Source organism: Poecilia reticulata, linkage group LG22, assembly GCF_000633615.1.
Source record: "Poecilia reticulata strain Guanapo linkage group LG22, Guppy_female_1.0+MT, whole genome shotgun sequence".
In the NCBI taxonomy this organism is placed as follows: Eukaryota; Metazoa; Chordata; class Actinopteri; order Cyprinodontiformes; family Poeciliidae; genus Poecilia; species Poecilia reticulata.
This window is the reverse complement of record NC_024352.1, coordinates 20,880,551-20,896,582: the sequence shown is the minus strand read 5'-3', so window position 1 is coordinate 20,896,582 and position 16,032 is coordinate 20,880,551. Positions and strand designations below refer to the sequence as shown.

Here is a 16,032-nt window from a genome sequence, read left to right as displayed (position 1 = left end):
TGTGTGTGTGTGTGTGTGTGTGTGTGTGTGTGTGTGTGTGTGTGTGTGTGTGTGTGTGTGTGTGTGTGTGTGTGAGCATCTTATGGTCCAATGCATGTGTACGTGTGGCTCATGCTCCGTGTGTGTGTGGGTGCAGGAAGGCGGAGGTGGATCTGGGGGGCGGGGCCTGGATCAGCTCCATCCCACCTCGGGAACACCAACCAGGTGCAGCGGCTCCTTCCTCCTCCTCCTCCCGGAGCTCGGTGGCTCTGAGCGCGGTGCAGAGACGGAAGAAGCCGCAGTGTGGAGCAGGGATGCGGGTGTACTGATGTGAGCGATCCGCTGTGTCTCTGAGGGCCGGCCGGATACCAGACTGCAGCCTCCTGCGGCCGCGGAGCTCCGTGTCCCTCCCGGATCCCCAAAGCGCTGTCCGGATGGCTGGACACCGCTGGGAGGACTGGTTCGAGCGGGAGGAGTTTATCGGACAGATCAGCGACATCCGAGTGCAGAACCTGCAAGGTAGGATCTGGGTCGGTACCGGGACAGTGGAAAGCGTGCATGGGGAAGTTTAGTTCAGGATGGAGCAGGGGGACCAAACAAGAGGAGCGGCGGAGCTCCAGGAGCCGCCTCCTCCTCCTCCTCCTCCTCCTCCCGAGGAGCGCGCAGCTCCCCGTGCACCGTGCGTGACAAAGTTTGGAGGTTCGGCCCAGTGATGGAGGAGTTCTGGTCATTCTTCCAGACTGAGCTCCCTCCCCCTGCGGGTCCAGATCAGAGAACCAGGCCGGGACCAGGGCCAACATAAACCACCAGGGTCCCACAACAATAATCCGCTGCACGTGACCTGCTTACTAATTTATAAGCTATAGATCGATATGCGACCACCAGCGTGGACTGAAGGTATCCCTCCGCCGCGCATGGGTGGAGGGACTATATTTACATCAGGTTTAGTTTTAGGAATCAAAATAAAATCTCAGAGAACAAAAATAATAAAATATTTATAATAAAACAGAATAATTCAACTGCTAAAGAATCAACAGAAGCTCGTATCTATTAAATTAAACATCATTATTAATATTTATTTTAACAGTAGTTTGATGTAATTGAATGCTTTTATAAAATGTATTCATTATAGTATTTTGCTTCAGTATGAAGCATACATTCTTATTTAGACAAGAGTAAATATTTAATCTAGGCCTCATTAACTTCATAAACAATGTCAGGTTCTTTCAAAATAAAGCTGTGGTCCTTTCAGTATAAAATATTTGTTTGGTGAGCTGATTTTCTGGGTTTAGGTTAACAGCTGTCAGGTGCAGCTGACAGGTTTGTCTCACTGAATGACTGAACCGCCTTGTTTTTTCACGGTGGCCCAACAAACACAAACTGATTTGAAACTTTAATTGAAATCTCATTTTATCTCTGCTCTGTGGCAACTTAAATAAATCCTGATAATTTTAGACGTGTTTAACCTGCAGAGACTCCATCCTTTTTGATCAGAGGCTGAGTTAGGAGGGGGAAAAACTCAGGAATCTGATTTCTTTATTAAAAAATAACACTCCAACGTTGGCAGGGATGAAGTTTGCTTCAGAGAAAACACAACACGCTTTGCTTTGATGAGTGTTACACTGAGCAACTGTTGCTATGGAAACATACAAACTGAGCTTTCACACAGTCCTGAATCATAGAAAGTTGGATCATCTGAGAGATAACCGTGGGATCAATCTGGAGTCAAACAGCATAACAAAGAGCTTTCTTTGATCCGACGTCTTGTTTGTGGACGTTACCTGAGCCATGCTGCGTGTTGAAGGCTGGAGTTTCACCCCGACCCCAGAACTGCCTCAGACTTCAACCTGTAAAGTTCAAACTATGCAGAAAATCTGGACCGAGGTGTTTCATAATTCTCCTGAACATGTTTGGTGCTTTTCTCTCTCTCCAGGTTAACACGGCTTATTTCTTCTATTAAAACTTTTTTTTTATCTAAGTTGTTTGGTGCAGTCTAGTCTCAGCCAATTGATATTATATCATTTTGCATAATTTGGAATTTGGCCAATTTTCTAATTAAGTGTTTTACATTCATAAATCTTCCTATGTTAGTCGTCAGAACTTAAAAAAAGTAGGAAATTCAGGCTGAAACTCAACTTAAAAATTTTTCTATAATAAAATTATTGAATTTGAAACAAAATCGGTTGAAGAATGCCCAATTTTTATAACTTGTAGATCTTGTCTGCACTTTTATTTCGGCTGTTCTGACATGTTGAATCACCAGAGAGAAAAGTTTGAAACAGGAGAATTAAAAAAAAATAAAAAATCAGAGTAAAGAGTTGTGGTTGTAACAGCTTGATCACACAGCAACAACCACATTTAACATTTTGTTAATGTTACAACCATAAAACATGAATTTAATACTAAGTAGTTATATCGAGATATGATAACAAGAGTGGGCCTAATTGGTTTATTTACCAATTATGACTTTAGAAAGTTACTGGTTTCACTGGATTTTATTGTGAGGTCATATTAATGCCACTTTTTGATTTTCTTGTAAAATATTTAGAAAACATTTCATGTATAATTTGAATAAAATGTGAGGTTTGTGTTTGTAACATGAAAAAGGGGGGAAAAAAGCAGTCAAGGTGTGAAGAGGTTTTGTCAGGTGTAACCTAAACAACATATTTAATCAGATTTAGCTGCAAATCCAACATCTGTATTACATGACCAAAGCTGTACTTTTGAGCCAAACTCGCTCTGCGTCATCCGTTAATCAGCCAGCAGTTCCTGTGTTTACTTTGCCGCAACTCTTCAGTAGTCCAGTCTGTGTTCAGTCTGTTGTTCATCTCCTGGTTGATTCAGCACCCGCTGAATAAAGATCACTTCTCAGTGCCTAAGAACAAAGACTTTTCCATTTCTTATTAAAATCCAAATTACTTCCAGACATTAAATTTGATGCCTCAGTATGTTGTGGGTTTTACTTCATAAATAAAGCAGCAGAGGGCACATTTAACAATGCTATAAATGTGGATTTGATTCTCTGTTCAAAACTTGCAACAAAGCTTTATTTTGTCTGCAGCATTGGGTTATTGACTGGTTGATGGTGCAGGAATCTGTATATTGATCTCATCACTTGTGCTTTCTCTGCACAGTGATGTGTTAAGTAACACAATGAAGTGATGAAACGACATCTTTGTTCGGTTAGTACAGATTACGGTTATGACTGTAAATAATTTTTGTAGATTCAAACTGTAAATTGAGGATTTGACAGGTTACTTATCAGGTGAAAATCTGGATCTGGTTTGATGGATCAGTTGGTTTCTTCAAATGCTGAAGCAAATAGATGCTGCAGTTTGTTTCAGATTGAGCTTGGGATGTCAAGTCTGTTTGTAATCAGTGTTTTTCAATGGAAAAGCACCAGATTCCAGGCCCGTTTGATCCAAACATCCCGGCTCTGTTCCTGAGAACTCGGGTTTTTGACGGCTCCTCGCAGTGTGTCTCTGCAGCTCTGTGGGCTGAAGCATCTGATGAGTGGAAGCAGTGAGAACACTGACTGACCGGGGGATTGTTGCATAACACAACGAGTCGAGGAAAAGATCAGAGCTGAACGCATCACACATCCCACACAGATCTGCCTCCCACCTCCGAAGCTGCAGGAACCGGAGGAGCGTTCAGCATCCAAACCGAAGCTCAAGCTGCGTAATGTTCAGATAAGATCTATCAGGAAAAACATTCATGCAGTATAACATTTTTTCATAAAGATATTTAGCGCCATTGACGAATAATTTGATGCTCACGGCTTCACCAGATTATTATCTAGGAAAAAAAATAACTACAAGTTTTAAGTCTGCAACTAATCACAGGGATAAAAAGTGTTGTTTTTTAAGCAGGCAGTTAAACTGTGAATCTTATACCTGATACTTGCTGCCTCATTTCTCTGCGAGCTAACCGATGGTGTGTGAAATCGCTTTAATGACTGCCTCATATTAATTACTTAGGTTGGAGGAAACGATGCTCAAAATAAAAAAGCAAAACATAATTAGAAAAAAACAAAAACATGATGCAATAGATGCACAGTGGAGTGTGAGTCGACTCCTCATGTTTCTGTCGAACTTCATGAACTCGGACTGGTTTGATTTTTTTTTTCTCTTTCTGATACAGATCTGTATCTTTTGACCTGTTTTTGATACTTTTATCAGTACAGTAAATCTGATCCACGGTTCAGTTGCGTGTTTATTTTCAAGTCATCTGACTTATTGTCTGTATTGTGTCTAAAGTTTAGGGTCAGTATAGCATGGATATCATTACATTTTGTTCCTTTAAGCATTTTTCTGCATTCTATATTTAGCTGAGTTGATGCATTGTTTTCAAAAAAGATATATTACACTGTTTCTTAAGGAATCTGTCAGATTAATTCTTGAGAAGTGGTTATTCTGTCAGATTGTTGCATTGTCTCCTTAGAGAAGTTGCCACCATTGCATATTTTATTGTCTTTTGAGAAGTTAGTGCAGTGCTTTAGAAAACAGGATGCTAAAATGTTTTCTTTGGTCTTTTTTTTTTACTTTGATACATTATTTCTTTAAAAAGCTAGATTTTCAGGATAGAGGAATTCTCACATTGTTTAATTAGTTTAATTAGTTCTTTATAGACAGTAATTTGTTGTTACCTTCTAGAAGGGAATGTTACATTGTAACAGCTTCATTTGGAGAAGCTGTTACATAATTTCATTCCTACTGTAGAGGAGTTCTTAAATTTTTAGAGGAATTGTTACATTTTTAGTTTCTTCTTAAAGGATTTGCTACATTGTCTCCCAGTAGAGTTATATTATCATCAGGAGTTGTTACACTGTTACACTATATTCGTAGGTTGGATTCTGTTACATTTTTATAGAAGTTTAGACATTATTATAGTGTATCCTTAGAGGAGTTGTTATGCTGCTTTTTTAGATACGTTTTATGATTTGACATTGACTCTTTAAAGGGTTTATGGTTCATAAAAGGCTCTTTTTAGCTGAATTTTTTTTCCTGTTTAGAAGAATTTCACTGATGGTGGTAAAAATAACCTTGAAGCAGAACCTCTCCCACTCACACTCACTACTTCATCACCTGCTCCTCTTCCTCTCTGTTGTCAGATCTGAATTAGAACCAACACTTCATTCACATTTTGACTTTAACAACATGCTTTTACGAGTCTTATCGCTATTTATTTGAGTTTGGATGAATAACAGTCGTTTAAGACTGCACCGACCTTTGGATAAGTGCAACACGGTGATGAATAGGCTGGACAGTTAACGGTGTAATAAAGCAGACATATTCCCTCTGATTTGAAATTCTCCTGCAGCTCTTTGAGTTTGTTTCTTCTCAGCTTTATATCGTTCTGTCCAGAACCCGATCCTCCATGTGGAGCCTCGGTTGGTGGCCTGTTCCTCTGAAAAGGAAGATCATGTTCATCAGGTTCAGAGGCAGGAACACTGAGTTTTGTTTTTGTTTCTGCTGTCTGTGTGAATCCTCTGCCCGTCATACGTGTCCAAGCAGAAACATGTCAGGATTCCTGCAGAGTTCAGTCAAACTGTCTGAGCATGTGCAGAAAAAATGATGACAACACAACTGTGATGACCTCACCTGTTTCAGACTACTGTTGGTGGTTCTGCATTGTTCAGTTCTGCTCAAATCGGGTTAAGACTGTTGGAAGTATTGATCTTTGATCAGACAGAGAGTTCAGAACTTCATCTGAAACAACTTGATTCAGTTTTCAAACGGCTCGAGTGAAGAGCCTCTTCAGGTTAAACTGGTTCTGTGGTCGTCAGGCTGGATTCTGACCCAAACTGCTGCGGCCTGGTGGACCTTCAGAGGAATAAAGTGTGCTAAAGTCGTGACGGTGACTTCATTTCCTGATTTCCTACCCTAAAAATACCTCGGCACCTCTCAGAAAGGTCACTGGTCTCTTTGTGTCTGATGTCAGGACGCTGAGCTCACGGCTGGACTGGAATGCGGCTTTTTATGAGAAGCAGGTGGTTTCAATAAGGCCTGAGTGCATACACACACACACACACACACGCATACACACACACACACACACACACACGCACATACACACCCACACACACACACACTCTTGAAGCTCTGTGAGGCCTTAGTCTTTGAAAATACGTGGCAGAGCGTTGCTGAGCACCTCTGGTCAATGTTTCATACTTTTATTTGTTTCCATGACAACAACATCTTGACAAGACATCTTAATTGTTCTTTTATTAAGCCTTACTCCTCTTCTGCTGTCTGTCCATCGCTGTGTGTCTCTGACAGAAAAACCTGCCAACGCTACGAGGAAGCGATGAGTCTTCATGTCTCTGTTTTTGTGCAGTTCAGGTGAAGCTTTTATGGCATTGTGTCTTTTTTGTAATCACTTTTTGTTCTCAGCTGAAATTTAATTTCCGTTTAGACTTTGAAAAAGTTTTTTTTTTCTTTTTCAGTTCAGTTAAAAGCCAGAAACAAATGAAAACCTTCTGTGTCGACTCTGCTGCGTTTGCGCCGGTGTGTAGCTGCTGAGTTCAGGTGCTGTGGGATAAAAAAGAGAAAGCTTCAGGTTCACATTTATTCATCAGATTCAATGTTTAACTGGGTTCCAGCTGTGTTTGAGGTAAACTGTTTTTTATCGTTTTTATGATGTAGCTGCTTTGCATTGGAACATGCAGTTCAAATTAATATCTTGATATAATATGTTATTATGAAACATGATTTATATCACAGTGTTTAAAATGTGTGCTTTATCTCTAATAATTCGGAAAGCTTCAATGCAGTTATGAACTGTGAATTTTTCTTCCAACAGCAGGACCAAAGCAACAACATTTGAAATAGTTTTACCAGAGAATCCAACAGCAAATTAGATTTTTTTTAACAACTTCAGTTTCAAAACAAAGCTGCAATGCATCCATATGAAACAGTTGTAAATGCAGCCAACTTGCCCCATCATGCAGACCCGCTATTGTTAATTAGACTGACAAATATATCTGCAAAAGCAAGTCATAATGCAAATGCAAACCCCTCTGACCAATAATCAGACCCCACAGAGGCTAAACCGAGGCAAAGCCGCAACATTAACACACAAAACAACTACATAAAAACAGCTGACACAGTTTGGTTGAGGATTTATTGGTCTAAAAGCTCAGGAACAAGATTGCACTTTTTAGGTTTATTTTATTTTTTACATTTAGTCTTTAGGTTTAAAATAAAAACAGTATAATGTACAAAGGAACTCTGAAATGATCAGTGCTTAAAGCATTATGAGCCGATTTAAAGCCTGTTCCAAAAGAACCCTGACCCAAAGAGGCAGCAGAGCAAAGATGAGGCCACAAGATGTTATAAAAATCTGCCATTTTTAAAATTAATACTTATAGTAATTAAATACTGTACAACGTGACTGGAAAATGCAACAGATTGGCTAAAAACTGTGAAAATCAGGACACAAACCTTGGATGGTGACAGTATTGGTAAAGTTTGTCATCCTTTTGTCAGAGTAGCTGCCAAACGGAACCATTGTTAAAATGAACAGAAATCTCCTGTCTAGGTTTACTTAATGCTTGTTCATTTATCAGAACTCCTTCTTCCAGAGCTGTTTTCCTTTACAAACTAATCATCAAAACTCAGCAACTCTTGCGGTGCTGGTTTTACATTTCTATCATGTCACCATGCTTCATCGACTCACTTGGTAAAAAGTCGCCTCACTCTGAAATATTCTGCAGGGGGGGAATGATGCGTTCAGGAACCAAAGAGAAGCTAAACTTAGAGCAAATTGGATGCAGATGGACAATGGTTGCAAAGGGAATAAATAGTTGAAATGCTGTAACTTTATACATGTAGTAAATATCAATAAATCGACTGTCGCCCAGCCGTGATACTAACTACAGATGTGGCAACAAAACAACTTCTGGCCAATTTCCTTTTGATTCTGTAATCTTGTAATTCCTTTCTTTAAAGTACAAACTTGTCAAGGAAATTTCAGCATTTTCTTCTCTTCATACCTAGGAAAAATATCCTAGTGAGTCAAAATGACTTGAAGGAAACCAGAAAATTGTATTCGTTACCAAAAGATTGATCATTGCTCCCACATACCCCTGACTCTGAAACGGAACTTTTAGACTTTTTTCGGCTAACTGAAGTGATTTCTTCTCTTGCTGTGTTTTTGAGGAAATGCTCTGAGTCTGACCTGCAGCTTATATAAACCTTCACTACCTGCTCTGCTTCATCTCAGCCTGAACGACTCACTTTGTGTCTGCAGAGGAAGTTCACCTGCGAGCGTCAGTCTGGAGCCGATCCCTTTGTATCTCGGAGTTTCCCCATTTAATCGCTGTGAAAAGCTTCTGCTGCTTCTGCTGCTGATAATCTGCAGGATGATTTTAGCCGCGGAGCTCTCACTCTGATCTGACCTGATCCGATGTGACGGATCAAACGGTTACCTTACGGTGACTGAAATTGGGCTGAAGCAGCTCGGCTTTGTTTCTGTGCTGGAGACACTTCAGGTTCATTAACTTGTTTCCTGTCAGATAAAGTGAAAGGAACAGAACATCAGCAGACAGAGGACAGTCCAGGGTTTTCCTGAAGGTTCAGTCTGATCTTTAGATTTTATTTTCAGATTATTTCTGCAAAATAAGAGTTTTTCATACATGAAATAAACCTTAAAGTTGTCTAGGTTTTTGATCTCAGCGTTTGATGAATTAGTTGCGGTTTTCAATTGGAGCATTTCTGTGAGATAAAGCTGAAACATAAACATTTCTCCCAAATGTTGCCTCTAATTACGACTCTGGAAGCTTCAGTTATCCGTCCGACATTCGGCTCTGCTTCCAGCTGATGCTTCAGGTGTTTATGGTTCTGCTGCAGGACTCCTGAGCCGGTTTATGGTGCTGATAAGGATCCATTAAAACGCAATCAGGATTAACTTGGAGCGTGTAGCTACAGAGAGAAGCTGCTGTCAGCTGACAGGATGGAGCCACAACCTGACCTCCACTAAAAGCCACTGCAGAGACTCTGAGAGGGAACGACATGTCAAAGACCTCCAGCACAGTTTGTGTTATCAGCTCACTGAACTCTGAGCAGAGAACAGGAGTCGGGTTTTAAACTAGAGAGGAAGATGCAGCTCCAGATGTTTCTCTGTAGACGTTCTGATTGACACAAACTGATCTGAACCCATTTGATCGGCTGAGGTTAAAGAGTTAAAAGTGTGTCACATCAGTGTTTCCGCACTGAAACGTGTTTATGTGGATGGGAGTGCACAGCGATGGAAGCGGCTGATCGATTCTGTTAATGACTGACCGGCTGCTGGAGTGAAACCGGCTCCGTCCGACTCTGATCAGTTTAACATCAGTTTATCTTTCTGTCTATCTATCCGCCTGCTCATCTGTACTTCTTTCCAAGTTTTCCATATTTCTTAAGCACCGTTACATTCAAGTTTCTGTCTGGTTTTGCTGTTCATGTTCTGCTTTTTTTTTAGCTACCCAGATATTTCTTTTTTGGGAGTAAAAATTAATTTTGGGATATTCGGGATTCTGAAGTGGCTCTTGAACAGATTCATGTCTCTGAATATTCAGTATTTAGCAATTACTGACTTAAAATGATCTCTCATATTTTACTGAAAAGTTACTTGTAAGCTATTTTTGTCTTATTTTAAGTGATATCTGCACTAAAAATTAAACAAATGTACCCAAAGATTTTGTGTTTTTGCAGTGCAAGTTCTCCGCTTAGAGGAGATTGTGTAAAGTTCTCTGAAACCAGGCAAACAAATTGAATTGATTGATTACCAGCAAAGCATCAATAAAAAAATTTAATTTGGAGATATTTACAAATCAGGGCTTCGGCAAACTATATAATAAACAGGGAATCAAGAGACATTGAGTAGATCTGATTAGAAATATCAGCTTTGCATTCATATATTCTGCAGATACAGAGAGTCTGACTCAGGAGCATCAGATTCAGTGTGATAATGAATGAAGGGACAGGCTGTGGAGTTAGAAACCAGTATGAGATGTGGGAGTGATGGGAGGGAAGTAGCAACTTAAACACCTCTGATTTAGACTTCATCATGTTTATAACATGATTATTTCAGTGAAACTTGTTCTCTAATGGTCGTTGATGAAACTCGGTGGAACATGTGAGCAGATGGAGTGATGAAGACTCTCAGCCTCCCTGTGAACTGTGATCTTACATAACTGAGGCGACGCAGCACTGCAGTGTTCAGGAACACCCCCCCCTCATCCCCACCATCACCCCATCCCTCATGAATATTTTACCATCGCCGCAGCTCTTCCTGCGACTCCTGCAGCCACATTCACACCTCCACTCTGATCGTTTCTCAGCGGCGTCGCTCGTCATCTTTCATCTCTGAGTCAGTGTTCAGGCTCGGTTTGTCTCCGTGTGGGAGGACGTCAGGAAGAAGTCGGCTGCTCGGCTCTAATTGGCACCCGGGAGGAGAAACTCTGCGGCTGGGAGTCAGATTGTCCTCGTGTAGGCAGGAACGAGGAGGAAGAGCCCTGTAATCAGAGACGTCAGGGTGAAACGTGGCTCACAGAGACTGTATTTAGGGAGAAATCACACCTCAACGCTGCATAAACTGGAATCAGTGGGCATGGTTGTGTTTAGACCTGAATCAGATGTTTACTCTGCAAAAACACAAAATATCCCAAAGCATTTTTGTTCTTGTGTTTAGTGAAGATATCTTTGTACACTTGAAATGAGACAAAACTAACTTACAAGTAACTTTCCAGCAAGATATAGGAGCTTATTTAAAGTAAGTCATTTCTTAATGTTGATGAAAAGGTACTATTTCAACTGGGAGATTATTTCAAACGTGTAAAAAATGACATGTTTAAAGTGAAATAATCTGCCAGTGGAACTAGCACTTCTTCTTCAATTAACTTTTTACTTAACAAAGCTCCTTATCTTGCTGAGAAGTTTCTTGCTCCAACATCTCCTTACTTGTAAGGTAGTTTTGTCTTAATTCAACTGCACTAAGATATTTGCAGTATAAACTAGACCAAACACACATTGTTTAGATTTAGTGTTTTTGCAGTGTAGGGCACTTTGAAGGTTAACGACGTTGGGAAGACTCCGACTCGTGTCGTTAGCTCACAGTCAGACTCATTAAACAGTCTGTTAGGGAACAGCTGGCTGGACTTCTGCTGTTTAATTACATGAACTCGTGTTTCATCAGATTAAAGTAAGGATTCACTCATTTGAACTGATCAGGGTCAGGTCGTTGATGTGACTGACGGCTCTGAGCTGCCGCTGTAGAGCTGCACCTGTTACTGCCCGAGGGCTAATAAATAGCTTCCATTATCGGATCTGATAACACAAACAAACATGGAGTGGAGCCTCTGCAGGGCCTGACATGTTTGTTGTATTAACTCTGACTAACCCAGAGGTCAGGATGTGCAGAAGTCTGAACCTCTGGATCTTTTTCTGCTCCCAGTTTGTCGCCTCCTGCTTTTCTGAGCTGTAAAAGCTGCGCTGTAAAGAAATGTGCACTCTGATGTTTGCATGGCAAACAAATGAGCAGCAGCAGCTCTCAGGTTCACACTAAGCCTTATCTGTGAGATGAAGCAGAGACATCACGTGTTTCTGAGCAGGAACATTACATTTGATCTGACTGTGTCCTGTTTTAATCAAAACATGCTCAGCGGAGGCTCGGCTAACCTGCTGCTTCAGAAACCTTCATGCACCTGGTTTCTGCAGGATTCACAGCATCAGCATAGAGTTGCATTTCATATAAATCTGACCTGCTAAGATGTTGTTTCGTCATCTTTGTTTATAATAGATTATTTATTCCCTCTGAAAAACCTAAAAGTCTGATCTGTTCTTATCTCCACACAAACACCATTAATTAGAAATCTTTCTTCAGATTAAATAACTTGAAGTGCAGCCTAAATACAAAGTCATTATTTTCTGAACTTCCTGAATTTAATGGATTTTTATTTGAACAGAACAGTGCTTATTAACGAGCATACAATATAGTGAAGTAAATACACAAAATTTAACAACATGTTATTTCCATCCATAGTTCCATGAAACAAACACAACACACAAAACCACATCATTACTTCACTGCCACAAAAACAATTTAATCAGCAAACAAAAACACTGTAAGTTTGGGTAAACCTATTTTAAGATACCTACATCAAAGTGCTAATATCTTTCTGCACAACAACATCAGTCACAAAATGCTAACAGAAATTTAGTAGGAAATTTCTAAAAGGTGTTTTGTGATCCAAACATGGTTGGATTAATGACCAACCATGTTTTAAGCTGCAGCTTAAAGGGAAAGTAGGTGGAGTCTCACATTCCAGTCTTTATATCTGTGTTTCAAAGGATGGGCTGCAGTCTGAGTCTATAAGTAATGAAAAAGAAAATACACGTGACCTGAGCAAGTTCAAATTTGACTACTAAATCAATATGAAACCATGTTTCCTCTCACAGTTACTGAGACTGGAGGTCAAATGTCACAGAGTATGTAAAATTTGGGCTTCACTGCATCACAAACAGAAATATTTCCTAGAAACCATTCCTGAGATTCTCCACATGTAAATTCAAACTCTGTGTTTTTTTTTTTGTTTTGTTTTTTTACTTTTGAATGTTGACCTGATGTGTTTTTCTTTCTTTTGTGTAAAAAGAAAACATGCTGTGATCAATTTCTTTCTGATTTTTGAGGCGAAACTGCAGTTGAATTCAGGTCAGATTAGTAAAAAGTGGGTTGGTTGTTAAAAAAGGATCATCTCTAAAAGTTCTCACAGTTAAAACTGATGGACATTTCAATAAAACCAGGAAGTTGGATCACTTCCTACAAATTGCTGGAGATTTAGACTCTTCCAGTTAAAACCTTGGATCTGTTCGGGTTCTGGTTTGCATGTTTCTGGTTTCAAAGGAAGCAGAATCTCTGAAGTCGCTCCTGGTTTCATCTGTGACATTCGTCAGCCGCCCTGCGGCTCCGTCCTCGCGTCTTCACATTGGAGTAGATCGTCTTCTGTTCAGGATGCTGTTAACATCATTACAGCAACCGCAGCTCTCATTACCTGTTGTGTGCAGGAGGGGGTGGGGCTGAGTCATTCAGGACATAAAAATGAGTAACAGCTGACTGCTGCCATGGTAACGCCTCAGAGCTCCTCCCATCACTTCCTGCTCTGTTCAGCATCAGGTTCCCCGCTTTGAGAGAGATTAAAAAAGAAAAGCATCCTGTATCTCCCAGGATCCGTAAACACAGATTTTAGGTTAGAGCTGAAACATAAACTTTGCTGTGATTATGCAGTTTGTCCTGAAGCGACTCCGTCAGCAGCAGAGATGAAAGACGACGACTGTTTCTGATCAGCTGCTGTTTGAAGGAAGCTGAAATTGAAACTCTTAGTGATTTGATAAAATGCATGTGGTATGCCAGATATTTACATAAACTAAATAAAGGGACATGTAGCATCTTTTTTTTATCAGTCTGACTTTAAATCAGACTAAACCTTTCCTTTTTAAGGTCAGTTATGATTGCCAAAGTTTTTCCTCATTGCTAAATAGCAGAAAATGAGAGGGATATTCTTCTTTATAGAATTTGATCAAGGTTTACATCCCTTTATGATTAGAGTCAAATGTTTTCAGCCCACTTTCATAAATGTCTTCCACTAGTTTCCTTGAACTTTGTCCCATTCCTGCTTCCAGAATGGGTGTAAATGACGCTGGTTTGAAGTGTGTGAGCATCTGGCAGCATTAAATGTGACAACCCACTGACGCACAAACATGTTAATACGTTTACACCTTCTGCTGTTAAAAAACACTGAAACTTTCAATTTCTCTCAAGAAGCATGAAATTAAAATCCTCTGAAATGCTTCTCCTGCTTTTTTCTGGAGTTATAAATTAATAATTTAGTTATCTTGCTACATAGTGCTGAAGTGCATCCGGTCAGAAGGAGTTTATTTAAGAAGAGTCAATGGAAGTTTGATTTGTTTGATTTTCTCTTTAAAAAAGATCAAATAAAGACAATTTTCCTCTCTCAGATGCAACGTTTATTAGTTTCTGCATGACTTCACCTCTTTTGTTATATTTTATTGCCGTTTATCTATGTTTAGAGTGAAACACTGAGCTATGAATAGAAATCAACCAATTTATCTCTAATAATGTCATAAAACGGAGTCAGCGAGCGGCTACAGTTGTAAACATCCTGTCTCTGAGTGATGCAGGGAAGTTATCCAATTTGTACGTTTCTTAAAAAAGACGAGAGCGGAACAGGAATCGATTATAAGTCTGTTTAATGTTACGATCTCTGTGTTGTCTCCACATTTCTGCAGCCTCTTATCCCTTTCCCTGTTTGTTTGTTTCAGTGGAAAGAGAGGTGGTGCAGAAGAGGACCTTCACACGATGGATGAACCTGCATTTAGAGAAGGTCTGTTCCATTTCCGCCTCAGGGAAAGTTTGTTTTATGTTCAACTGTCCCGAAACGTCAGCGTTTATGTGAGAGCGCCCCCTCTCTGCTGACATGGGGGCGTGGGACCCTGAAGCTCCTGTATGGACATCATAATGAGAAACTGCTGAACATGACCCATTCATGCTGTGTCAGCTGTAACTCGACACCTGCAGCCCATTTGTGTTTTATGGTCTGGTCTTTGAAAATGTGAATATGCCAACATGCAAAGTGAGATCAGCTGCAGGTTAGAGGCTGCAGGCATCAGCGGGAAAAGGAGATGGTCCAAATATTTTATCACACAGATGAAAATCACCAAAAACAACAGATATTTTGGCTACTCGTCAATGCAGTACTTTAATTAAACACATAAAGTAGTCAGATTTCTTGTGGTAGATCCAAAACTTCTATAAATTTTGTTGATTTTGACCAATAAAATCAGGATTTAAGTCAATCTTATGTTGAAAACACTTCCTGTATTTAGCTAATTTTAATAAATTAATCACGGCTGCACAGTGGCGCAGTTGGTAGAGCTGTTGCCTTGCAGCAAGAAGGTTCTGGGTTTGATTCCTGGCCTGGGGTCTTTCTGCATGGACTTTGCATGTTCTCCCTGTGCATGCGTGGGTTTTCTCTGGGTACTCCGGTGCTAATATTTTCCTCCCACAGTCCAAAAACATGACATGTCAGGTTAATTGGTCTGTCTAAATTGCCCCTAGGTGTGAGTGTGTGTGCATGGTTGTTTGTCTCTGTGTTGCCCTGCGACAGACTGGCAACCTGTCCAGGTTGAACCCCGCCTCTCGCCCGAAACGTTAGCTGGAGATGAGCACCAGCAGCCCTCCCGACCCCACCAAGGGACAAGGGTGCAAGAAAATGGATGGTTGGATGGTGTGGTTATTTAAAGACAAAGAACTGCTGCTGTTGCTAATATTTTCATTAATATTTTTCTTTTTACGACATCTGTGATAATTTTGCCCAAGTTAAAAATAGAAAGTCTCCATTTACATCAACACCTTTGCTGAAAGGTGCGAATTTTAGAGCTTTAGACAATAAACTGAAATAAACACAAACAGGTAAAATAGAGAATTATCTTCAGGAAAAATGCAGTTTGTGTTTAACACTTTGTAGCAGATAAATGAGGGTTAAACAAAATAACTCTCCATGTTTTCTTATTAACTCTATGACTGTTTACATGCTGACATTAACAAGGTAAAAATCTTTTTCTGCTGTTCAGACGTCATTAACTTCAATTAGCTCATGTTCAGGATAATCATAATCAGATTATGTTTATAGATTCAAATACTAATGTCATGTTGGGACTTAAACCTCCATCATTCTGGACACTTTAATCATTTATACTGACCAAGTTTGACCTTCTGTAAGCACAGAGTCCAATAGAGTCACAACAGAACATTGTTTCTGACCCAGAGCTGAACAAAGCCTGTCTGGATGGAGGCAGCAGGAGTTACAGGCAGCAGAGAGACGGGATGTGGGCAGAGTTATTCATTAAACACTGTAACATTGTCCCAAATTGGTCCAAATAAATTTGCTCTGCCTTATTTATTTAACAAAGTCCAAACTTATATGCTGGGCTTGACTTGCCTCAGGATTCCCATGGATCAGTGCATCTGTATGTTTTTTGTGTCTGTCTTCTG

The 16,032-nt window shown here is 40.1% G+C and overlaps 1 protein-coding gene across 2 annotated transcripts in view; it reads left to right on the top strand.

Moving 5' to 3' along the window:
• The first annotated feature begins 178 nt into the window (after positions 1-178).
• clmna (calmin a) overlaps positions 179-16,032 on the top strand; it is a 29,853-nt gene continuing 13,999 nt past the window's right edge. For both annotated transcript variants that reach the window (XM_017302540.1, XM_008400120.2), the window contains exons 1-2: positions 179-498; positions 14,301-14,362. In XM_017302540.1, coding sequence (XP_017158029.1) covers positions 414-498; positions 14,301-14,362 — 147 coding nt within the window. In that variant the 5' untranslated portion in view covers positions 179-413. The remainder of the gene's footprint in view (positions 499-14,300; positions 14,363-16,032) is intronic.